The 27,631-nt window shown below is 29.9% G+C and overlaps 1 protein-coding gene across 1 annotated transcript in view; it reads right to left on the bottom strand.

Annotated features, from left to right (window-relative positions):
- Positions 1-27,631, bottom strand: part of LOC148302092 (opioid-binding protein/cell adhesion molecule-like) — a 92,448-nt gene that overhangs the window by 51,475 nt on the left and 13,342 nt on the right. Inside the window, exons 2-3 of the mRNA XM_088272200.1 lie at positions 19,997-20,259; positions 16,493-16,703 (exon numbers count right to left, since the gene is read on the bottom strand). Of these exons, the coding sequence (XP_088128326.1) occupies positions 16,493-16,703; positions 19,997-20,259 (474 nt within the window). The remainder of the gene's footprint in view (positions 1-16,492; positions 16,704-19,996; positions 20,260-27,631) is intronic.

Genomic DNA, 27,631 nt, shown 5'->3' on the forward strand with positions numbered 1-27,631 from the left:
TAATGGCTAAAATAATTTTCAGCCAACCCATCCCACAAAATTATATCAAGTACTTAGCGTCAACTCGACGTACTACGTAAAAAAAAACATTTTTTTAACATAAAATTCTCTTTTCCGATATTTTTAGTCAAATAAAAATTATGTTGCTGAACAGCTGTCAAAATTAAATGAAATTTGTTTTTACTTAAATTTCCATAAAAAGTTTGCTGTTGATAAGTCACTTTTTCAGTGAAAATAATATTTATTGAAATACGATTTACAATCTAATATACAATAATTTACATAAAATTTCATACGTTGGTTCGGCAATTATTTTCTATTAATTCCTATCTACTTTTAATTGAAGTTTTACTTGGTAAATATATGAAACGTATTTATGTACAACGTATTTACTAAGTATATATTACATGTAAAACGTAAATCTATTGTAAACCGTATTTTGATGCATTTTGCATCATTTTTAAACACCGTATCTTAAACAATGTTAAATTTTAATTAAAAAATGGAAAATCACAAAGTTAGCTCCTTAATTATAAATTATAATTTATTATTTCTTAAAATTTAGATTAAGTTTAATCTAAATTTTAAGAAATAATAAATTATAATTTATAATTGAAGCGCTAACTTTGTGATTTTCCATTTTTTAATTAAAATTTAACATTGTTTAAGATCAATATAAATATTTTACTATAACATAATTATAATGTCTATCGAAGCTAACCGCTTCTTTATCAAGACTGATTAATACTAATAATATTTTGATTTGATTACTCATATTTTGATTACAAATTATAAATTGTTAAAAACATATTTTGTGTTACATTATTTTTATAAAATGTTTTAAAGGTGTCTCAACTTGATATAAAACATTATTCCCTTTTTATGAAAGATGATGGAAGTCTTAGCATCCCAAAGCTTACGACCTGGCATTTGGCTGGTTTAAGTGATCACTTTATGCACTAACATTCTTTCTATCACTGTATACGCTCATCCGTAGGGTGAATAATCCACTGTCCGATATAATAAATAATACAAATATTTACTAAATAAAACTACACCTTAGTTTTTAGTCCGCCTCCGTAGTGTAATGGTCAGCATGCTCGGCTACCGTTCTGGAGGTCCCGGGTTCGATTCCCAGGGAGGTTTAATAAATATAAGTGATTTTTTCACTCTAATATTTATTCAATATTACACTGGACTGGTACCTGAAGCGGAGGGCTGATCACCTTTCCTTCATGTGTAAACGATCGAGATAACACTGCGTTTATATGAAACAGTGCGCTATGCACCATTGGGGTGCGGTAAGGGATTTATTATTAGTTTTAAACACTTTTTTATTAGTCATTTTCTCCAACGTCTTCAGGGACAAACATGTACTAAAGTCCTAATAATAAAAGTAGGTACCAAGAAAAAAAAACAGTTAAAAAGAAAGTTCTAGTTTCGTTTTGTAAAGTTTATAAAATTTGCTACAAAGTATTTGCGAAAAACATTCAAGAAAAAATATTAATATTGATATTGAAATATGTTCAAAATAGAACGTAAAAAAAAGTAATAATCTGATAATTTTCGACATATTGTAGTATACCTCTGAGTTACACATTCAACATACGTAGGTACCTACTATAATATATTCGCATCGTTCCATCATCCACTTAGAACTCGAGAACTCTACTTTTTCTTCGATTCATTCCCATTCTTTATTATTATTCAGTATTATTTGTTTGGCAATCGTTTCTCCTGGCATATTCTCATACATGACCCAACCTTTTTGGGGGGATTTATTTTCTAGCCGTAGCCCTGTGTTCATCCGAGCATATTTTTTATCCTTGTCGTCCTATTTCATAAGATTTAGGCACTGAGATTTTTATTGAAATCTTTCACAACAAGCCCCGCTCACAATAATCTATTCTCTCATATCGCCAACAATATTATTTTGCATAGCTAAGAGAAAATATTATCAAGAAACGAACGTTATGGTAAAAACACAATTATTTTTTATTAAAAGGTAACTAAACTAACTAAAAATAACTAACCATCACGCCGCTTCCCCGAAGGGGTAGGCAGAGAGAAGAGAACGCTACACCACTCTGTCTTTGCAAGCATTCTTCGCCTCTTCCACCTTCATGCATCTTCTCATACAGATGCATGAACGTGGAAGAGGCGAAGACGACTGAATGAATGAATGGTCACAATAGACCTAATATGGTCACAGTGACACAAGAGATGCAAGATCACTTGTACTTATAAGATGAAGAAGAATATGACAGTTTGAGTATTTGTAGGGCTTACGACGTGCCTTAGGCTGGTTAAAATGATATAGAGGAAGACATCTAGAGATATCTAGAGGAAGATCAAAAAATTCATTGATGCTACAAACAGAAAACAAGGTTCAAAGACGTGGTCTAGATGATGTTGTCCATAACAGAAAGACCTACAACCTGAGGACGAGGAGAGCTGACCCCAGCAGTCTACAAAGACAATAAGTTGGGATTTAGCCAGGAAGAAGTAAAAGATGCATTATGAATTAAGAACAGTTATTGTTAACAGGTATATTTAATAGTTATTTAAACAGTTATTTGTAACAGTTATTTTTTAACCAAAGGCCTAGGTGACGTTGTCCATAACAGAAGGACCTAAAACCTGAGGACGAGGAGAGCTGACCCCAGCAGTCTACAAAGACGATTAGTTGGGATGTAGAAAGCAGAAGATGTATTTTGCATTGAGAAAAGTTTTGTAAACAGTTATTTTTAACAGTTATTTAATCAGTTATTTAAACGGTTATTTTTTAATCAATGAAAATCACAAAGTAAGTTTGTTTAAGAGATTCGGAGGAGGTTTGGCTTGAGGAGATAATAGATTAAGGAATTGGGCATAAATCAGGTTCCGATTGTGCGGGAAGAGAGCAGCCGAACTATGGATATAAATTCTCATAGAAAACTTAAATTGGTACTTTCATCAGATAGCTCTACCCAACCTTTACAATTCCGAATTCAATTATAGCAAATACGATTTTACACTAGACCTCCGAAAGTGGCGAAATACAGGGTGTTCGTGATGAAGTTTACCCAAACATATTGTTACCAACTAAACATAATGCGCTTCTCCGCCGGCGCAGGCAGAGAAGAAAAATAAATAAAGAATGCATTTTTTAACATTAAAATTGGGAATGAACTTCATATTGTGCCAAGGTCCCCCCTTGTCAATTAACTTCACTTAAGAGGAATTGCCTTTATCTTGGGCAGTTCTATTCAGCTCTAATAAACTGACTAGCTAACAAACTAACCATGGCGCTGCTTTTCCGTTAGGTAGGCAGAAAGAATAAGCCCTCTTTCTTTGCAAACATCCTTCGCCTCTTCCATATTTATACATCTCCTCTAAAATGCATAATAAATTTGGATACTTTAAATTTTTTGAATTAAATTTCATTGTTTCTATGGTTTTGTTTCTACGGATCAACCTTTTTCATTTGTTATGTACTATACACATCCACTGTCATTTTTTAAAAGTTATATAATAGGCAAGGAGAATTTCCTTAGGAAACTTATTAATATTATTAAAAAATGGTTATTACCAGGACTCCATTGTGCACTGCCAGTTTATATGCAAGAAAATAGATATTTTTTTTTGGTAAGGGTCTCGCGTAAACGCAGAAGTAAGGTATTTTGTAGTATTCCTGTTGATTTGACTCTTTGGCTCCGGGCGATTAACAGGACGAGTCAATTGAATCAGTTACGGTCAAAAGGTCTTCTATACTTTGTCTAATTGAATTTTAGACACAGTTGAAAACATATTATTCGTTAATAATGAAAATCAGCAACGATAACCAACAAAATTTGATTACATTATTGTTGTTTCCGCCATTTCCCTATACCAGGTCGGGTATAATATGTTTGTTTAGTCAGGTAGAGTCCTTTGAATTCAAATAACAATGTAAAATCATACACCAACTGTAAAATAACTGTGTAAATATTCTTTTTCTTCTTCTTCTTCTTGGAGTAGGTCTTGTGGCCTACACCAAGATGGTAATTTTTGAAGGTAATTATTCTTCTGCGATATCGATTCCCAGATGTCAAGACATCTCTTATCCTGGTGTTCCTTATTCTATCTCGTAGACTCTTACCAGATTTGCTCCTTAGCTTAACCCGTTCACCACTAAAGGGCGTTTTAACTAGACTTAAATTGTTTGTGGGGTATATTTTAAATTTATATTTTACATTTATATTTCAGTTTAATTTTTTTTCTTTTCATAGTAGGCAGTCTGTCCGTCAGGTTTGAGGCCTGAGGCAAATTTTCTCATCCCTCCTCCCATAGAAAAAATTCGTTGCTTCGTTTTTTTATCTCTCATTTTTCATTTAGACTATTACAGTGAATCCTCGATATAACGGACTAATTAATATACGAGTGTATTTATAACATATACATATGTGGAATTATTAAATTGGCTTTTATTATTGTCTGTCTAATTTATTAAAAATATTTATATATTATTTCGAGAAATAAAAATACTTTGTGTTTTGATCCACTCACATTTTTATTAACCAACTAGTTTCGGCAACAACCAGTTGCCCTCTTCAGGGTTTAATTTATGACTATGGTAAACATAAATTAAATTTATGGTAAACACAAATGGTAGTCATAGATTAAACCCTGAAGAGGGCAACAGGTTGTGTCCGAAACTAGTTAGTTTATAAAAATGTGAGTGGATTTATTAGTACACAAAGTATTTTTATTTTTCAAAATAATATATCAATATGATCCACAAAGTTAATGCTTTCAATATTCTAAACTTTAAAAAAATAATTTATGTACGAGTACAAGCTGTATAATTTCCGAAAAAATAAAATAAAATAATCAAATCTCTTAAATTACAAAAATGCGTTTAATATAGTTGAACTTTGTTATTTGACAAATGATCAATTTTGACCGTTTTATCCAAAGTAAATAAAAAATTCTTCATCTTCAAACCCTTATCCGCACCACAATGGTGCATGGGGCACTGCATATAAACGCAGTGTTATCTTGATCGTTAACACATGAAGGAAAGGTAATCAGCCCTCCGCTTCAGATACCAGTCCAGGGTGATATTGATAAATATTAGAGTGAAAAAATAACTTATATTTATTTGACCCCCCCTTGGAAATCGAACCCAGGACCTCCAGAATGATAGTCGAGCGTGCCGACCATTACACTATGGAGGCGGACATTAAAGATAGGTCCGTTATATTGAGGATTTACTGTACACACATTACACATATTAAATAATAACTGGTTACTTACGCACTTTACCCTATGCTGAAAGAACATATATTTCAATATTTTCCTAGGGAAAACTGAGTAAGGCATAATAGTATGGAGGCGGATTAAATAAATAATTTAGGTTTTATATAAAATATAATAATTTTGCTAAGGAGTAACTGAAATTTTACACGAAAAAGTTATTTGAATCTTTTCGAAATTTCAACGAGTTATTTACCCATCGCTCACTACTTTCCATTTAAAAACCTTGATTTTTAAGGAGATCGTTTTTAAAGCTTAAGAATATAATAAAATGTATTAAAAATAAATATTAAGCCACTTATTGAACATTTTACTGTGCAACAGATCTTTTAAGTTAAAACCTGAAGGTTTTTTCTCCATTTGAAAAATATTTAGTATGTTTAAAAAATAATTAAAGAATACCTTTTATTCAAAATGCAAAAACAACACTCTGCTCTGTAGCGGGTAAATATTAAGTTCAAAATATGCCGCTTTTGCTGGGATATTTAGAACATTTTATGGGCATTTCAAAAACATGCTCAACTGAATATTGACGATTTTGGATTTATGGTGTTGTTGAAAGGAGTGAGCGACATGTACAAATTTAAACCGCAAGTATTATTTTAAAAGGTACTTTATTCATATACTATATTTGTAATGTAAGTTAACTAGGCATGGAAAGATTGATAAAGATATATAAAGGTGATATAGATGCTCGGGACAGAGTGATTGGTGCATTGAAGTCGGTTTTAGTAAATAATATCCTAAAAGGCAGTACACAACGGAGTACCGGTAACAACCCTAAAATGTAGAAGAGAAGCATTATGCTGGAAATATTGAATACTGGACGGAGCCAAATCGCGATCTGTCAGACGCATGCGTATAATAAAGGTGCAAGGTTTATTTCAAATGGTGAAATAAATAAAGCAAGGCTGAGATAAGCATTATCAATAAAATTAAGAAAATTGTGTTGAGATGGTTCGGAGATGTCGAATGAATGAGTGTTTTTATGTTAATTTATGAGGCGAACGTATTTGGAAATAGAAGCAGAGAAAGACTGAGGAAAACTAAGCATGATCAAGTATTTCAAATTCTTGAAAGTGGTAAGGTCAGGAGCAGTAATAATCGACGGGTATGCTTGGAGAGGTGAATGAATGTGGATGAGACGAATATTAATATATATTTTATATTTTAAGTCATTTCACTAGCCAATAAAAAAATACAATTTCAAAATATATGCATAAAAAATAAAATACTTGTATTAAATAATTTTGAGTTTATAAAAGTAAACACGTATTTTGTTATAATTCAAATACAATTTAGTTTTAAAATCACTATAAATATTTTATTATAACTCAATTATAATGTCTACCGGTTTCGAAGCTAACCGCTTTTTTGTCAAGACTGATTAATACTTGATAAAGAAGCGGTTAGCTTCGAAACCGGTAGACATTATAATCAAGTTATAATAAAATATTTATTGTGATTTTAAAACAAAGTTACATGTTAATAATAAAACGAAAAATCACAAAGTGCTTCAAATATAAATTAAACGTTTATTTTTATTTATGTTTCACATGGTAAAAACTAATATTTCTTAAAATCTATCGTGACACACGTTTAGATGCATTCCGCTTCATTTTTAAACACCGTTATTTTTTAAAGAATAGTGGCATTTACCGAGTAAAATTTTTATTGAAAATAAGGTTGATTAATATCAATTTATTGAATTAAGTTGATTGTGGTAATCTACAAAGTGATAAATTCAAATAAATCAATGAAATTAAAGACTAGTTTGAGAAAGTCAACTGCCTGACATGAATATTTTCTCAGTTGAAATGTGATATTATGTCATGTTTTATTTTTATTTCTAAACTTTCATGTTATTTCACAAAGTTGTGCTATATCAACAAAAATAAAATTCAATACTGCCCGAACAATGAAATTTTAAATGTTAAATTTATTCAAACTCACTATTTTTCTTTATGCCAAGATTGTATGGACAAAAACGCGCGGAAAACGATATCCGCGGCGGTTGTCATTTTTCGCCATAAAATAATATTAATGCCCGTAAGTGCGTGACTGCGTAGGTGCCAAGTGGCAATATTGTCAATAAAATACGTGAAACATTATTCAAGGGCAACACTTTGTCGTATTCATATAAAAAAAATGGCGTCGGATAAAATCTAATTTGTTTTCAGGATGTGGTTATTGTTTTTGCGTGTGGTAAATAAAACCAGTGGCGGGCAAAAAGTTTTTATTAGTGGATTTTTATTTGTGTAGTGGTTGAAGCATTTGGCTACCGTGCTGGAGATTCAGGGTTTATTTTCCAGGAGGTAAAAAAATTATGTGTTTTTTTTTCTTATATTTATTTTTAATTATCCTGGACTATTATCTGTCCGCCTTCATAGGGAAGTGGTTATCATGCTGAAGATTCTGGGTTTGATTCCCAATGCAGTCAAAGTAATATCGAAAAAATTGGATATCCGCATACACCGATATTTATTTTTACGTCAAATCTGAGACGTGACCCAATTAAATAAAGACTTTAAAAAACTATGTAGTTCTTGTTTTATTATATTATTTTTTTAAAGAGGCATTTTAAGATGTGCCCATGGCACAAGAAACACCTCGGCAAATAATTGTAAATTTTGAAAATGTGTATTATCAAGATGAAGAAAAATGTACCTTATTTAAAACTAAAAGATTAATTGATTGCGAAAAATAGAATTTAATAACCAATTTATCATCAGGAAATATTGAAAAAATGTTGAATAAAGCTAAAGCTAAGAAAGTATAAAATAAAAATTCATATTTTAATGTACAAACATTAAAATATTAAAATGATAAATTTTTAAAAGTTTCATTAAATTTTTAAATATCAGAAACGAAGGAAATTCATAATAAATTCTGTTATTCCTGTGTCATTTTTTAAATATATTTTATACCTTGAAACCTTTTTTAGTGTTTCCCTTTATATAAATATAAATGATAGAATGAGATGATAATAGAGAGAATTTAAAAAGACAAATGATCGCAAACATTTCCCCTTCTCAGGATAGCAAAAGATAAATTGAATGAAATTGTATTTCACTCTGAGAATTTCAGTAAAAGAACTTCTTATCAATAAAGTTTCGATAACTGGAAAAAGGGCGGTTAGGCAAAAAACCGCTATTCCCAAAGCTTCAACATTTCCAGTTGGTCTTCTAGTGGAATGCTAGAAAAGCCTACGTGGCTGTTGACTAAGGCAGTTAAAAAAAACATGCTTAAAAGCACAAAGTGTCTCCTTAAAACGTAGGGGACCCTGAAAATTAATTAAAGTGACATGTAATAAGTATTTTTTTCTTAGTAGAATTCTTCGTCAGCCTTTTTTTCTTCCAAATTCAATGTCCTAAGCGTCTTAGATTTATTTCGACCACTGTTAGATCTAAACACAGTGTATTTTTTTAAATCGTCAAAATTATTGTTATGTAGAGATCAGGGATGCGGAATACGAGTGGAGAAAATGTCTTTACAGTCTTTTTGATCATTATTCCTTGCAATATATAATTTATAGGTTTTATTTGATGTGCAATTTACCGTATACTGCGTTAATTATGGGATTTGCTGGGAGGTGCTTTCTTGAGTAATTTTAGAGTGATTCTTATATGTTTATGAAAGGATTGTTTTAGCTTAACTCTTACCACTCTGTAGGCCAGACATTCTGGCCCGTATGATTCTAGTAGGCAGCTTCGTGGGCCACAATGTCCCGGCGCAGGTGTAAGTTTAATAACTGATTTCTCTATAACCCAAGTATTTTCTACCAAAAAATATTAAAGATAAACACAATTAATTTATTTAACATGGTCATACGAATTGCCAGACAGAGTGTCCTAAAATTAGGAAACCAAAATATTTATTTTGATGGTAGAAAAACGTCGCATTTTTTTTTATCAAAGTAGCCGATCAGTTATGAGAAAAAATGGTCAGAGTGGAAAGGGTTAAAGTAAATTGACTGTCATAAGTTGTAATTTGGTGAATAATCCTCTATAAGAGACAATATTTTATTTAAAACTTAATAAAATAAAAGTAGCACTTTGTTTTTAACCACTATTTTAATTGCTACTTTTCTCCAACCGGTTTCGACAATATCTTTGTCATCTTCAGGGATAAACATAAACAAGTTGGTCTTTGAAAATGACAAGGTTCTTTTCGAAACTGGTTGGAGAAAAGAACCGATAAAATATGTGGTAAAAAAGTTCTAGTTTAGTTATTAAGTTTTATAGAATGTGCCACAAAAACTGCGAAAATTTTTTAAAAAAAAAAATCTGTCTATTAGGGCCATTTGAAATGTCGAAACTCTACGCGGTTCGATTGAATCCTTCCGGCATTAATATACAGTACTCAAGTAATAAAAATACTTTTTCCTGTCACGTATAAGCAAGAAAAACGTTATTACCCTTTCCTTTGGGACAATCCAAGGTGTAAGTTAATAAACAGTTCTTTTTACTTCGATAGTAATGAGACTTGACAGGTCTTTCTGCTATAATTGTATCAACCTGTGTCACGTTAAAGATAATCAGAACTTTTGACAAAGTGGATAAGAGCTTATAAAACATTTTCTATTTTATTGAATCAGTAGATTTTGTAAGAAAAAGATTTCGTAAAATATGTAGAACCACGTAAAAAATAATTTAAAATAGAAAAATCAAAATGGATGTTTTTAAATCGAATTTGAATTATTATTTAAGGATCAGTTGTAAGCCCTGTAAATACCCAGACTACTTCTTCATCTATGTTGAGATGTCAAAAAACTTAAATATAGCGCCTTTTTTGTAAAATACTACCTCAAGGGCGCTTCACTGTGAATGAATTGGGGAAAATATTATGGTGGAAAGGATTTAGCAAACAAATGTGTTTTTAGTTTTTTCTAAAGATCATCTCACTCTCACTATTTCTAACCATTAGTGGAAGAGCATTCCACGCCATCGTCCCACAACAGCAAAGGCACGCTCGCCAAATTTAGTGCGCTGGTTGCGAGCTGGTAAGATCGGTTTGCCCATTGCAGTTGTTGTAGCCGATCGAAGCGTGAGATGTCTATCAACCAATTAATCTGGAATACACAGCTCTTTTAGATACTCTGGAGCCATATTATGTATTGATTTATACATAAGTAGGCAAAGTTTATACTCAACCCTTTCGGGAAAGCGTAACCAGTGCAGTTTGTGAAGTAGTGGGGTGATGTGGCTGAATTTAGAAATTCCAAAAATCAGTCTCGCTGCTGCGTTTAACACTGATTGCAGTCGAGTCATTTTACTGTTTGGTAGACCCGTGTATATACCATTACAGTAATCGACTCTATTAAGAGGGTTTATTATTATCTATATTTTAAATAATACTTAATGTGTTAAAACGCGTGTCATACTAGATTTAAAGAAATAGATTCATTATTTACCAAATAAAATTTTAATTAAAATGAAAGTATCGAACATTATAAACAACATTAATGTCACCATCAACAAAAAACGTTTTTAATTACAAGTTGCTTGAAAATTCGTCTTTCAAACAAATATTTAATCTATTATAACTTTATATAAAATCGTGCTTTTAATACAAAAAAACCTTTATAAAAAATATTTTTAATATCATACAATACTTAAATTCACTCAAATTAAATTTATTTCTCATAAAATTATATCAAATCATGGTTATCAACTCCTGCCTTCTTTTATATATAACATAACAATTTGTATAGCCTCTCACCAGTCTGATGATGTCGGTAACGACGAAACCCGGTCGCTGGTCAAATAAAAAAGTGGAAAAGCTAAAAATATTGGTTTTAATCTAATAATAAATTAAATATTTAATCAATAAAAAAGCGTATTTAATAAATTTTATTTTCTCAATTTCAGTATACATACTCCTAGTTGACCTGTCACTAGCAGTCGTATACTCGAGTCAAGTTATACACATTTAGGAAATAGATTTCTTTTTAATAGAAACTCCAAAGGAACGATGAAAATGTACCAAAATGATAAACTTGAAGCTTTTGAAGAGTGAAGGAAATGTTTCGTTTTATGTTAACTAATTCAGACTATTTCTTAAAGTTCCTTTTGATAAATTGCGCGTTGAAAGCGTTCAAGCTCAAAGTCCGTTTGGTGGAAATTTTCCTGTTATAATAAAACGTTCGAGTATTTGTATGTCTATCAGTTTTATCAAGCGTAATTATTATTTAATAACAAATATTACAGTAAATTAACATGCCTTATTTCTTGAATGTTTTTTGCTGAGACTTTGTGGCACGTTTTATAAACTTTATAAAATTAAACAACTTTGTTTCAACCACTTTTTATTGGTACACTTTATCCAACCGGTTTCGACAAGAACCTTGTCATCATCAGGGTTTATGTACTAAATTCTAAATCATTGAAATACTCATAGTTAATTACCCTTCCCTCGCCAAAAGTTTTCACGCACACCGTACACTATATGAAAATATGATTTAATTTTCAAATTTATTCATGTGTAAAAATTCGAGAACTGTGAAAATAATCATTCATATATTTTATCGTAGTACGTTATTGAAACTGATTATACGGTAATTTATATTCAAAGTATTTGTTTACGTAAATTATGAAAATTAAGTGTAAATTATATGTCCGCCTCCGTAGTGTAATGGTCAGCGCGCTCGGCTACCGTTCTGGAGGTCCCGGGTTCAATTCCCAAAGGGGGTTAAATAAATATAAGTGATTTTTTCACTGTCATATTTATTTAATATCACCCTGGACTGGTACCTGAAGCGGAGGGCTAATCAACTTTCCTTCATGTGTAAAACGATCAAGATAACACTGCGTTTATATGACGCAGTGCCCTATGCACCATTGGGTGCAGATAACGTTTTTTTTTAACGTTTTAAATTATGAAATATACCATATTGTGAGTGATGAGTTTGCGGTATACAAAAAAATTTATAAAAATACTGTTTTGTGATACTCTATTAATATTGATTTGTTTTTTTAACTATTCATTTGAAATATATATATTTATATTTTTTTTTAATTTATTTTAGTAGTTTATATTTGAAACTGATATATTTGTAGACAGAAGCGTTAACTCATGTGTACAATCTGAAACGTAGCTTTAATAAATTCATAAAGTAACTACATTAAGCGCCAGGAGAACATAAAATGAAATAGTTGAAAAACATTTTTAAAACTCGAGAAAAATGATATGATATCATGAAAACTGCAAAAGAAAATAGCAAAAGAAGTTTAATTATTTTCAACTTATTCGAAAGAGAACAGTCTGTTGTGGAATTGCTAAACAATTTCAGTTTTATGTAAATTTTTCTCTTACACGGGCATATTTAATCTAAAAGGTAGTTATTTTTAAACGTCAGGAAGAAAATGAATTTCTCAACAGAATCGAGGAAGGAAGTGTTTGAAAACATATCAAGCTGGTATTACGTCATTAAATTTGCATGCGGATACCAGGGCGACAGGATGACATAAGGGGACAAGTTAATAGACAAGTCACTTGCATTCAATATCACTAGTGACGTGATGATCTAGAATCTAGAATATTAACCTGTTGATGACACATATGAAATATTTTACAAATTAAACCTTATGATAATCGAAGCGAGTGTTTTTGACTAGAATTTTTACTAATAAATTACACAAAATGACAGTTACTTTGGATCCTTATATATTTAACCTTTCCAGGAGTACAATAATTGATGTCCGACTTTCTCTGTGGAGTGGGCTTTTTACATTAAATATTTTTTTAAATAAAATCTTTGTATTATGAAGATGGAAATTATGTAAAAATAATTTAAAAAGTAAGTAAAGCTCAACATCTCTAGGTTTTATTTTATGACAAAGTTACATACAAATATCCGCAGATGTCATTACTATACAAATTACATCATACTAACCGACAGATATAGACTTCGACGTTCCTTGACGTCGATACTCCTTTGAGGAAAATTCGCACCGACGTTCATTTACGTCCATGCTCCCGGAAAGGTCAAATTATTTTATCTGTTTGGAAATAATACAGCTCAAGCAAAAAATATATTAAAAAAAATAGATTGTCAATGATAAAAGCCAATTAAATAATTATATTTATATATTATGAATACTGTTGTATATAAAGAAATGTCAAAGAGAAGAGAGGATAGGTGGGTGAACATGAAGAGTAAATCCACTTACAACTAGGAAAAGATTATAAAACTAATAAAGTTGAAGCCTAAGTGAGGCCATGATAAGCGGTGGTGCGTAAGTCGTAGCTAGATTTCAGGGTCACTTGGAGGTTAGGTAATTTAAAAAAAAAACTATACTATGATAAAACTATCCTTATATTTGAATTTCATAATAACTCTCAAACAACACAAGACAGCACCTCACAGAAAAGCCCACTAATCACAATTCACATACTTCATGTTAACGTACATACATAGAACTATAAGATCCATAATACAGAAACACATCAAACAAAATCTATCACATACGTCTTTTGGTCAAAAGAACCTAGATTATTATGCAATTAAGTGGTACGACCTGCATCCTTCATCTATAAAGTCATTAAAAATTTAAACTTATTATAAAATATCTATTTATAAGAGGATAATGGAGGTGGGTAGATCTGAAACACAAAGTTCGCATCATTCAGGCATTAATTAATTTAAATTTAATTTTTTGATTTTTTAAATTTTATTTTATTTTTTCAAATATTTTTCCCACTCAAAGTTACTGTTTTCTCAATAAAAAAAATAGAATTTATAATTTTTTCGTACTGTTTTTACTTTTACGTTTTTTTTCGTCTCTCTCGTTGTTTAAGGTATTATATGAATCACATTGTATGAACCAATGACAACCCGCTTTAAATGTTGTTTATTAGGACAAATTTATACCTTGTTATATGTGTTATGTATTTAAAAAAAATATTAAAATATCATTCTTTCGTTCATTTCTCCTTTTAATCGCTTTAAGTTATATTTATACGTACAAGCAGTATTTATCCACTTATCATTTAAGTATAAATATATCTTTTATTCGATATATTCACCACGTTCGTTGGTTAAAGTCTCCATTTTATTAGACCTATGGCTCAAATTTGTAAATAATATTTTAAATTAAAACAATGTGTACATAACCATCGAGGAAATTTAATATACAATGAAGTTATAATTTAATTTCCCAGCGCGAGCTTACATAAAGCTCCGAATAAAACGTAATCCGTAATTAATGCACACATAAAAGTTAGTATTGGAGTAAGTGCAGTATAAAACGTTTTATATGCCAGCTCAAGTGTAAACAATCTACGAAGAAGCGAAGTTTATGTACGTTCTTAATTAAGAGGTGTGGTAACTAAATTAACTTCCTTGTTAACTTTAAAGTTTAACAGATAGTAACAAAAGAGAAGGCAATCAACGCCCAACTTCAGCGGATAAGGGAAACAATTTTATTATTTTAGAATTGTGAAAATAAGATAGTTTTGCTTACATTAGTACGTTATATTGTACAAACAAATAAAAAAAATTGACTTGACTAAACATGTAAGTGTGTAAAGTGATCACTTAGACACGTGAAAAGCCCTGTGAATACTTAAACTTTCATTTGTTAAGATGTCAAAATTTACAAAAAAATATTTTAAATGATTAAGGAAAAACTTGTTTTTATACCACTTGAGTTTATTAATGACTACTAGTTTCGGAAGCTAAACTTCCATCATCAGATCTATATAATAACTAAAAAACTAGTTTTTAACATGAAAGTATTTGAAAAAACTAGTTTTTAACATAACAGTATTGGAAAAAAACTAGTTTTTTTAGTTATTATTCAGATCTGACGATGGAAGTTAAGCTTACAAAACTACAATAGTAGTCATTAATTAACTCAAGTGGTATAAAAACAAGAGTTTCCTCAATCATTTAAACATGTCTTACCACAAAGTAAATGCCGAAACAATAAATAAAATAAAAAATATTTATATGAAGTAACTTTTTTTAAGGGAAATTAGTTGATGATAATTAAAAATAAAATGCAGTGAAGCTCAAGTTGCACACAGCGATCTATGAAAAGATCCATGCTTGATTTAAACCTGATGGATTAAGTTTAAAATGAAGATACCTGGAAAAAAAACAAAATAGAGGATTTATATTATCCAATTTTTTAACCTATTTATTTCCCTATTTTTAACCTATTTATTTATTAAAAAATTGGCTCGAAATTTTGGAATTAAATAAGTTAAAAAATTGTCCCAATAAAGACATATTTAATGATCAAGTAACGCACATTCATTCTCCCTTACTTTACCCGTTAGAAAAGAAACAATAGATGCCTTAATGTCTAGTCGATAAGAAATGACTGCCGGGAAATTTACATTTCAGAGAACTTCGGACTTCCCCGGGCAACCGCAGCGTAGTGGAAGGGGCCGTCAACCAGCAGTTCCTGATACTTCGTTACATAATTTAAATTCAATTACAAAAAATAAAAATCTATATAAAATCGTGCTCTCAATACAAAAAAAACCTTTATAAAAAATATTTTTAATATCATACAATACTTAAATTCACTCAAATTCAATAAATTTCTCAACAAAATTGTATCAAATCATGGTTATCAACTCCTGCCTTGTTTTATAAATAACATAACGATTTGTATAGCCCCCCACCAGTCTGATGATGTCAGTAACGACGAAACCCGGTCACTGGTCAAATAAAAATAAAGAGAAAAGCTAAATATATTAGTTTTAATCTAATAATATATCAAAATAGAGGATAACATGGATTTACATTTTAAGTGTATCCAAATACTTGTTCACTGGATTATCTCCAATTAGGAGTTGTTTTTATATGTTTTTTTTTAATTAAACTTTTGAATATACCACTTAAAGAGTTTTATTTTTAAAAACGACTAGTTTTGAAAACTTACAGATGTTTTGTATGTCTTGTCGGTGGAGTTTTTTTTTTTTAATACATTTCTTATTGCTTTTAACGATTTTGACCTAATATATACACAAAAAAGAGAAAAAAATTAAGAATATAAACATTTTACAATTTTAATAAAATTAACTCTTGATCATTTACGCATTCCTTTATTTTGCCTCTGTTCCATATTTTATTTTGACCTCTAACATCCGTCGGCAACAAATTAAAAATGTTCGGAACGATATATTGCAGTGTTCGACTCCCATATTTATTATTAATTCTTGGGACTATCGGAGAATAATATATTCAATAAGCATCGCTCACCTAATACAGTCAAGTCTATCCTTCTTACAAGCGGAGGATGCCTGGAGACTTGGCACTCGTACGTTCCTTGGTCTCTGGCAGCCACCGGATGAAGGACCATTCTCCAATCTCCAGGAGAGGCCTGGAGAGACCAGCGTCCATCGCTGGCGAGAGTCAGCCTCCCAGCTGATAGCAGCACGAAGTCATCGCCTCTTCGTCTGACCCAGGATATCTAAAAGAAATCATAAAAAAATATATTTTAAATTTAAATTCACATATAAAAATCCATTTCTAAAGTAAAATTATGCTTAAAACCTTACCATAACTTAAACGTATTAATTATTTATAATAATACGTTGCTTTAATTCATTCAATATAAATTAATTTCATTTTAAATTTCAGTTTTACTAAGTAAATACCACTATTTCTCAAAATCTATTGTGACACGTGTTACGATGCATACCTTGTTCCTCTAAAAAAATAGAATAAACTCTTGTGCTTGGAGAGGGATTGACACACATTGATGAAGAAAAATGTGGAAGTCTGGGCATTTACAGGGTTGACGAATGTCAAATGCTTGGTTAAGTGATCACTTTACATACGTGTAACATTCACAAATTCTGCCCATAATTGATTTACCATACCTAAAAAATAAAATGACATCTTAACAAAGATGAAGAAAAAAATTATTGTCTGGATATCTACAAGGCTTACGATCCGTCGTAAGATGGTTTAAATTTTCACCTTATACAGTGTAACATTCACCATTCATCCTATGATTGACAAACGTAATACTCAAATTTCGGAAGCTGTATATTAAATACTTCAATTGACACCTTTTCCACAGGCGAGTTCTTGGTTCCATCTTTGGTTGATCAGAGTAAGTTTTTTTATTGATTTATAAAATACCTACATGACATATACGTAAAATTCTTCCCGATTTTTATTACATGCTAGGAGAAAAAATAATGTTTTTTAATTTTTATTATATTTAATTAATACAACATTTTGAGTGTGTCCAAATACTTGTCCACAAAATCTGGATTATCTCCAATTACAGGAGTTATTTTCATATTATCCAACTCTAATGTATGGAAGTGAAACATGGAGTTGGCAAAAGAAGGATGAAAGTAGACTGAATGCAGTCGAAATGCGATCTCTCAGAAGAATGTGCGACAAAACGATGTATGATAGATGTGCGAATAGTGAAATAAGGAAGGAATGCAAAGCTGAGATAAGCATTATCGATAAAATTAAGAAAGGTGTGTTGAGATGGTTTGGACATGTAGAACGAATGAGTGAGGAAAGAACGGTAAAACAAATTTATGAGGCGAATGTTTGCGGGAAAAGAAGCAGAGGAAGACCGAGAAAAACATGGCACGATCAGGTATGCCAAATACTAAGTGGTCAGGTTAGGAGTCGTAACAATCGGCGGGTATGTATGAGGAGATGCATGAACGTGGAAGAGGCGAAGAATGTTTGCAAGGACAGAGTGGTGTGGCGCTCTATTCTCTCTGCCTACCTCTGCGGGGAAGTGGCGTGATGGTTAGTTAGTTAGTTTGTTAGTTATTTTCATATTATTTTTTGACATCTCATCAAAGATGAAGAAGAATATGAAATTTTGGGCATTTTCATGTGTGCAAAGTGATTAAACCAGCCTATGACGGTCGTCAGCCCCGTAAATGCCCAGACTTCCATATTCTTCTTCATCTTTGATGAGATGTCAAAAAATTATATTTAATTAATAAGTTGCACGGGTAAAATGGTGAATTTTACACGTTTATAAAGTGACTGAAACCAGCCTATGAAATTTCGTTAGCCTTGTACATACTAAGATCTTCCCATTCTTCCCCGTGTACATTGATATGTCAATATTTAAAACTCCTAAGTGGATAATCAAACAATAAAATAACACATACTAAAATTTATTAAAAAAAAATTAAAGACGTTATTTGCGTGATTTTTATTTTATTTTACCACCTTCAGTATCTCAAATTAAAAAAAAAATAAGATAAAAAGATGACGGATACAATACTTGAACAGAATCTTGATTTGTAAGGGCTCAAATCGTTCATGGGCAGTTTAAGAAAAACAGCGATTTTCCAAACAACAAATTCGATTGTTGTATGTGACAATGAGGAGTCATCCTCGAAAAAAAAGCAACAACAAAAATAAACCGTGAAATGTCAGAGAATTTATCAAGCTACATAGAAAAGAAAGTTATAATTTATCTAGCTAGAATTTATCAGCGAAAACTAAAGTAGCAGTACAAAATAGGTCCTAGTTCCAGCCCTAATTAATGGTAGTGAAGCATAAAGTTGGCAAAAGAATGATGAAAATATACTGAATACAGTCGAAATGCGTTCTCTAGGAACGTGCGGCAAAATGTTATATGATAAATATTTAAATGGTGATAAAGGAAATAATCCAAGGCTGAGATGAAATTAAGAAAGTTTTATCATTCTAATCAAAAGTGATGAGCAAAAAAAAATGAAAAAATTCCTTGCATAATTACATAATTACATAATAGTAGGACAACGGTTAGCGCGTTTAACTACCGGACTGAAGGCGCAGGTTTGATTCTTAAGGGTGGCCAATACAATTAATTTTTTCATTAATATTTTTCGCTAGTACTTTGTTACACATTGTATAAACTTAATAAAATAAAACAACTTTGTTTTTAACCACTTTTTTATTGGAATAATTTTTCTCCAACCGGTTTCGAGAAGAACCTTGTCATCATCAGGGTCAACCTTGTCATCATTAGTACATGTTTAGTATTTAATATTGATGATAACAAGGTTCTTGTCGTAACTGGTTGGAAAAAAACATACCAATAAAATTGTTTTCCGCAGATACTTTGTGGCACATTTTATAAACTTTATAAAATTAATTAACTTTGTTTTCACCACTTTTTTATGAATACAATTTAACCTACTGGTTTCGATAATACCTTGTCATCATTAGGGTTTATTTCAAATGAAAAACGTTATAAATATTAAAATACTCTCACCAAAAACTACCACACACTCCATAAAAATTCTAGCGTGTGTAAGTTTTTTGTGAGAATATTTTAATGTTTTTAATGTTTTTGATTTAAATAAACCCTGATGATGACAAGGTATTGTCGAAACCAGTAAGTTATATTGTATTAATAAAAAACGTGGTGAAAACAAAGCTAATCAATTTTATAAAAACAAATTTGTTTTATTTCATATAGTACCTACATGACATGTTGATCATAGGAGAAAGTGACCAACTAACAAAACGTAAAATGTTCAGAAGGGCCATTTAAGTCACTTTTGCTTGGTAAGAAAATAAACATCAATGCAGTTAGTCAATATATTATACTTCCAAGTTTAAAATCGCTTTGGGATTTTTTCAGGGCAATATTAAGCTAGTAACATATCAAATAGTCAATAATCACGTTTGTTGTAAATTAATGCACTTGGCCACTTTCTCTTGTATGACTACGATATGTTTGTTAGTTTTTTAGGAGAGAGGTATAAGAAAAAATGCACCAACCGTTCTGTCCCCAAGATCCGACACCTTGCAAGTCAAAACGACCCTCCCGCCCAGCTGGGCTGTGACGTTCTCTCCCGGGCCGTCTACGAAGGCGGGCTCGGGGTCGGGAGGGGGTCCTTTCTCCTCCTCCTCCTCGCCATCGTCCTCGGGGGTGGTCGCACCCTTTTGGCGAGCGTCCCCGTACACTTCGGTAAAGTAGTGTGGATACTCCTTCCAGTAGAATCCGGGCGAAGCGTGGCTCGTAGCGGAGTCGGTTTTGACCGCTGAAATAAATGATATTGTATATTTAACTCGGAATTTTTCTTGACAGCAAGTTAACTTTTGAGGCTAACGTTAATACAATTGTATAAAAAGCACATCAAATTTTAGGTTTCCTGTTTTGTATAGGGTATAATGATATACAAACCCTTAGAACTTTGTATTTTACATATCGCTTTCAAGAACGTCAAAAATCAAAAAACTTGTTTTTTCAGGAGAACGTTTTTAAAGATTAAAAATGTTATACTACGTATTAAAAATAAATATCAAGCTTATCAAACTTTTTACTGTGCAACAGATCTTTTTAGGTAAAACCTGAAGGTTTTTTCTCTATTTGAAAAATATTTAGTTTATTTTAAAAAATAATTAAAACATACCTATTCTTCAAAATGCAAAAAACAACTCTTTCTGCCCTGTAAATATTAAGTTAAAAATATGCGGCTTTTGCTGGGATATAGTTCATTTTCTGGACATACCGAAAACATGCACAACTGAAAATTGACGATTTTTGAATTATGACGTTCTTGAAAGGAGTGAGCAATATGTTTGTAGTCAGTTAGAATTTGCATCTCCCGTCTGGAACCCCCAATATAAAAAAATGTATAAATCGAATAGAATCTATACACTCAAAATTTATTTCATATTGTAATTTTAGACGGATGGTTCCAAGCAATGAAGTGATGAATTTACCCAAGCTCGTAACACGTAGAAACACTGCTGACTTTATTTTCCTGCATTACATATTTTGTTTTTAATGTTGATTGCCCAGAACCTTTATCACTCATCAATTTCAGAGTCCCGGGAGCACAGACCAGAAACAAAAAATGTTGAAATCCTTAAAATGTAAGTCCTTTTTTAAATTGACCTATTGACCGAAATTTTATTTTTAAATTGACCTATCCCCGCTCTCTGATTGGCCGATATGGGTCAGAAGGCAGAAGGCAGAAGGAAGTTTCATGAATATAGCGGAGATTGAAATAAAACCCCTTTTTATGTACATTTTGAGTGTGTCCAAATACTTGTTCACAAAATCTGGATTATTTCCAATTACAGGAGTTATTTTCACACATATATATATATATATATATATATATATATATATATATATATATATATATATATATATATATATATATATATATATATATATATATATATATATATATATATATATATATATATATATATATATATATATATATATATAAACATATATAAATATATATTTATATATATATATATATATATATATATATATATATATATATATAATATATATATATATATATATATATATATATATATATATATATATATATATATATATATATATATATATATATATATATATATATATATATATATATATATATATATATATATATATATATACTAGGTACCTACCTGTACATTTTATTAAGTACTATTTGTAAGTAGGTACTTAATAAAATGTATAGGTAGATACCTAGTTATTTTATTACATATATATATATATATATATATATATATATATATATATATATATATATATATATATATATATAAATATTATTTTTTTTTGTTGTAAATATTTGTTGTTTTAATAAATTATCTGGTCAAATTATAAGCTTAAATAATAAAAATGAAAATGCTATTTTCTGGCGTTTCTCATGTGTGTGATTATAATCCAGGATTCGGACCTCACATACTAACTAATATAAGAGTTACTGCTTAGTAAAAAGCTTCTTTACATCTCACCAATAGATGTCTCTAGTGAAGTTCTAGTGATTCAAGAACAAGGTTTCTAAATTGGTTCATATATATACATATTTAGAACTTACAAGAATTTGAGTTGTGTGGTTGTGAATAATGGGTAGAATTGGTGAATGTTACACGTGTGTAAAGTGATCACTTAAACCAGCCTATGACGGTCGTCAGCCCCGTAAATGCCCAGACTTCCATATTCTTCTTCACCCTTTTTATGTATTTTTTAGCAGGGTTTTCAAGTATTTCAATATTGAAAACAATTAAACCCACAATTTGCATTCCGATAGAGTATTTATTTTAAAATATTATAAAATTGAATCTGGCGGATTTTGGAAGTAGGCGATACAAATAATTTAATAAGGAATTTTTGTCATTTTTAGCTCATCACTTTTGATTAGAATGATAAACTCGTTCCTTTATAAATTTTTTTATGAATTGTATTATGTCTCATAATGAAAATATTTTTTATTTGTTCTTATTTAAATTAATTTATTTTTATCAAAGAATATAAAAAAATATATACTCTGAAATAAAACAAAAGTAGGCGCTTACGCGCTCACTTATATTTTATTACTTAAGTTGGAAAAAAAGATTAGTTTGAGAAATACCAAATTTGTTATACGAGACAGAGAAGGGCCAACTCGCGTAATTGGCGTGATCTTACAATTGAAGATACGCCAAAAAAAGTTATTTGAACACAATAAAATACAGAATGTGATTCATCGTTCAGTATAACCAGATTTATTAAATAAAGGAGTATTATGTTAATTTTTTTTCCAAAAAATATATAAATCTATATATAAAGAAGAAAGAAAAATATGGAAGTCTGGGTATTTACAGGGCTTATGACCGGTCATATGTTTAATTGATTTTGTTTTCTTTTATTTATTTAGAAATTTAACAGAACAATAACAATACAATAATGAATAACAATTAAAGAAATAAAATACATTTACAATAATAAATAACAAATAAAACAGGTAAATGTAACATTCCAATTATAAAATTTCACAAACGTTAAATAAGTTAAAAGCAAACAGCAAGAATAAACTATAGCAAAAGTGAAGAAGATTAATAGGCAGACTTAATTAAGATACGTTGCTATTTACATATACTGATACGTAGTATCAATATATGTTTACCCGCTACAGGGCAGAAAGCTTTTTTTTTGCATTTCGAAGAAAAGGTATTGTTTAATTATTTTTTCAAATATACTAAATATTTTTAAAATGGAAAAAAATATTCAGATTTTACCTAAAAAGATCTGTTGCAATATAAAATTCAATAAGTGGCTTCATATAAATTTTTAATACATTTTACTATATTCTTAAACTTTAAAAACGATCTGCTAAAAATAAAGTTTTTTGATATATTACGTTGTTGAAAGGAGTGAGAGGCATGACACAATAACACACAAGTTTTAAAAAATAATCGCATTTACATTGTAAAACATAAATAAAAAATGAACAGATATTACCAAAAAGTTACTGCCGAATCGATAAATAAAATCAATTGAATTGGGGTCAAGTAAGAAGTTATGGAAAGAGAATATGAACAAACAAAAGGATTGTTAATGAGCGATTAGGAATGAATAGTAAGATAAAAGTGTTTCGGACATTTCTGGAGGATTATTAGAGATGGGATTGTACAGGGTCGATTAATTCGGAATAGTAGGCAATTTTTAAAGAAAGTGAATAATTGTAAAGAGAGTTATTACAGATTGACACCGCAAATAGGCCTCATTAACTTTCTTACGCAATGCTTTTTGTTCAATAAATTCTCATTTAGTAATTCTCTCATTAAACGAACATAGCCGACTGATCCCTGACTGAAAAAAAGTTTATATGGCGTATATTAAAACCGCCTCCGTAGTGTAATCGTCAGCACTCTCAGCTACCTTTTTTGAGGGTATGTGTTCAATAGGTGGGGGTCAAATAAATAAAGGTGAATTTTTCACTGTAATATTTATTAAATATAACAATGGACTGGTACCTGAAGCGGATGGCTGATCACACTACGTTTACACTTTATTTTTTGGGTGCAAATAAGGATTTGAACTAAAAAAAAAGATATCAAGATATTAAGAACGGATTTTGCGTGATATACGCGAGGAACCACATTTTTTTCATAAATTCACACGTTTTGGAAAAAAAATATTGAAATCATCATAATTTTTATGAAATGTTCTATAATATACACAATATAAATTAATTTATTTAATTTTACTCGGTAGTAAAACAGCTTTTACAAAAATATTTAGATTGACAATATTAAAAGTCATTTTAATAATTCCACATTTACGTATGTTATGAATACTTTAGAATTGAAAAGAGAGAGAGTCATGTCATCTGGAGAAAAACTTTATCCGTTGATATAAATATTTATATATATATATATATATATATATATATATATATATATATATATATATATATATATATATATATATATATATATATATATATATATATATATATATATATATATATATATATATATATATATATATATATATATATATATATATATATATATATATATATATATATATATATATATATATATATATATATATATATATATATATATATATATATATATATATATATATATATATATATATATATATATATATATATATATATATATATATATATTTATATATATATATATATATACATATATATATATATATATATACACATACATATTTTTATACATATACTAGTAAACTTAATATAAAATAAGTACGCTTTGAGCAAAAAATAAAGAAAATAATATTGTACGATTGCGTGAATGCCGAACTTTTTTTTAAAGATCCTCGGGACAATGGTGACCATTGTGGGCCATCTCGAAAGGACAAAACATTCTACAAGTCGAATAAAAAGAAGTCCCAACTGGAAACAATTACAAAGGAAAATAAAAGCTGTCGCCGGAAAAAATAAAATGGCGTCAGACTCGGTATCCAGACAGTTTTGTTGGAGAACTCTTTTTGTTCCGAGATAACCGAACATCTATTTGAGAAATTAAACAATATTAAAACAGTTTCCTCGTAGCAGAAAAGTTTCATTGTTTTACAGTAGTTTGAATTGAAGAAATTGTTGAAACTTGTTGTCTTAACCTGTGCTCGGCTATATAAGACGCTTAAAGTACTGGGTGGTCTTAGAGTGCCTGATCTGTGTGGTTTGTATGTTTTTTTTCGAAAATAAAACCTTGCAATAAAATGGACAGATATTATACTTGAGTAACAAATTAGTAAAAAGTATAAAAGTCCTCTCGTGTACGACTGTGTTCTATAAATAATACCCGTTTCACATACAATGAAACCATTAAGAATGCCAGTAGTGATCATGTCTTTAAGAACAGTGTCCGTCGGTGGTTGCTTCTCGTTGGAAGGGACAAGGCAAAAAGTGAATTAATTAATGTCCAGGTGTAATTATTTTGTTGTAAAACCTTTATACTGTAAATTGTTGTTGTATGTATTGTTTGTAATGTATATAATATAATAATTTAAAAAACAAGAATAATAAAAAATGTATGAACATGTAAGTATTTCCGCTTAACATAGGCCATGCCTAAAGAGCGTTTTACATACTTATAGTAAAAATATGCATGTATCTATGAAAAAAAAGAATAAAATTAAGGGTTGATGGACCCAAGACTAAATAATAAATATGAAAGATGAACACTTCAATACGTAATTCCGGGCATCTTATATCTGTTTATAGTAATTATTAAACTTTTTTTACAATGATTTGAACATACTCAAAATATTGTAGGTAAAATTATATGAAATTTAAAATTAATGTATTATTAACTTAATTTTACTATTGGTCTGGCAGTCATTTGTGGTAATATCTATCAAATACCGTATATGGTGTATGAGAATGTATCGAAATACATAATGTATCGAAACACGTGTCACGATAAAATTTTAAAAAAGGTTAGATTTATACCAAGTAAAAATTAAAGTATTATTTACTATTAAAAAATAAAAATTTACATTCATAAATTATTTTTTATCACAGTAATTTTAATATTATAATGTTGTTTTATCTTTTTGGTGAAATTACAATTTAAAAAATATCTCTATACCTCTATATATATATATATATCTATAATTCTATACCATAATTAAATTTGCAAACATAATAAAATTAAATAAAGGCATTTTGTATTTTATATCACCCATAATAAATAACCATAAACCGCTTTTAAAAATATTCCCATTTTGATTCCATTACCTTCATTCTTTCTCTTTCAAACTATAAAAATATAAATATATTTTTGGAAAATATAAATGAAAAACCTTAGCATTTTTACTTTAGTTTTCTGTTTAATGTGAATGGTTATTTCGAACTTATAGTGAGCTCATGAAGTAGGAAGAAGTGTTTTAAGTGGTATTTATTACATAAAGTGAACTACGAATGATAAGGGGAGTGTTGAATTACCATATCACACAGTTAACAATGCTTTTAAATTACAAAATACACCTTTCTTAATTTATTGACAATACTTATCTCAATACTTTTCTAGACGGGACTTTCTTATTAACATTTATTATAAACCTGGCTTATAATGTAAGAGGTTTTAACTCAGCCTTTCATTTTTTCCTTTAATTACAGGTTTTTGCATTAAAATTAAATGGTTAAAGAAACACATGTTTTATACCACTTAAGTTTATTTCATTAAATTGACTAGTTCCAAAAGCTATGCTTCCATCTTCAGGTCAAAATATAAACTAAAACATTAAAAAAAAAACTTATTTATCGTAACTGCAGACAGTTGGTAGAATTCCATATTGAATTGTTGGGTAGTAAATTCAAAGTGAAACAAGGTTTTTGTTGGATTGAATTCTACATTTATATATGTATATCTTAATACGTGACGCGTTTCGTCTTCTTAGGACCTTATCAAACACTGAGTGAGTGAGTGTTTGATAATGTCCTAAGAAGAAGAAACGCGTCACGTATTAAGATATACATAAATAAATGTAGAATTCAATCCAACAAAAACCTTGTTTTATTTTGGATATATTACCCAGCAAAAAAACACCTGTTCCATAAATAAGGAGGGGGGTAAGTATTTATTTTACAATTTCATCATGTGTTTTTTTTCATTTTTTATTTGAGTTAATGGGTTATGGTAATGGTCAGCACGCTCCGCTACCGTTCTGGAGATCCCGGGTTCAATTCCCAGGGGGGTCAAATAAATATAAGTGATTTTTTCACTGTAATATTTATTCAATATTACCCTGGACTGGTACCTGAAGCGGACGGCTGATCACCTTTCCTTCATGTGTTAACGATCAAGATAACACTGCGTTTATACGACACAGTGCCCTATGCACCATTGAGGTGCGGATAGGGGGTTTATTATTTATTTTATTATTATTTGGGTTAACAACAGCAACCTTAGTACAACGAAACAATTAAAAGATATACATTAAACAAGCCAATTATACCATAGTAAACCACAGAAATATATAGATTAGTAAAAAATATTTAGTGTAGATCTAGCAAATGAATTAATGTGTGTGTGTGTGTGTGTGTGTGTGTGTGTGTGTGTGTGTGTGTGTGATGTTGATTCTTGTAGGCACATACATACAATGCAGAGAAGCATAGTTTTTAA

Source organism: Brachycentrus maculatus, unplaced genomic scaffold (genome assembly GCF_059751285.1).
Source record: "Brachycentrus maculatus isolate JH-2025_06_01 unplaced genomic scaffold, ASM5975128v1 h1tg000482l, whole genome shotgun sequence".
NCBI classification, from domain to species: domain Eukaryota; kingdom Metazoa; phylum Arthropoda; class Insecta; order Trichoptera; family Brachycentridae; genus Brachycentrus; species Brachycentrus maculatus.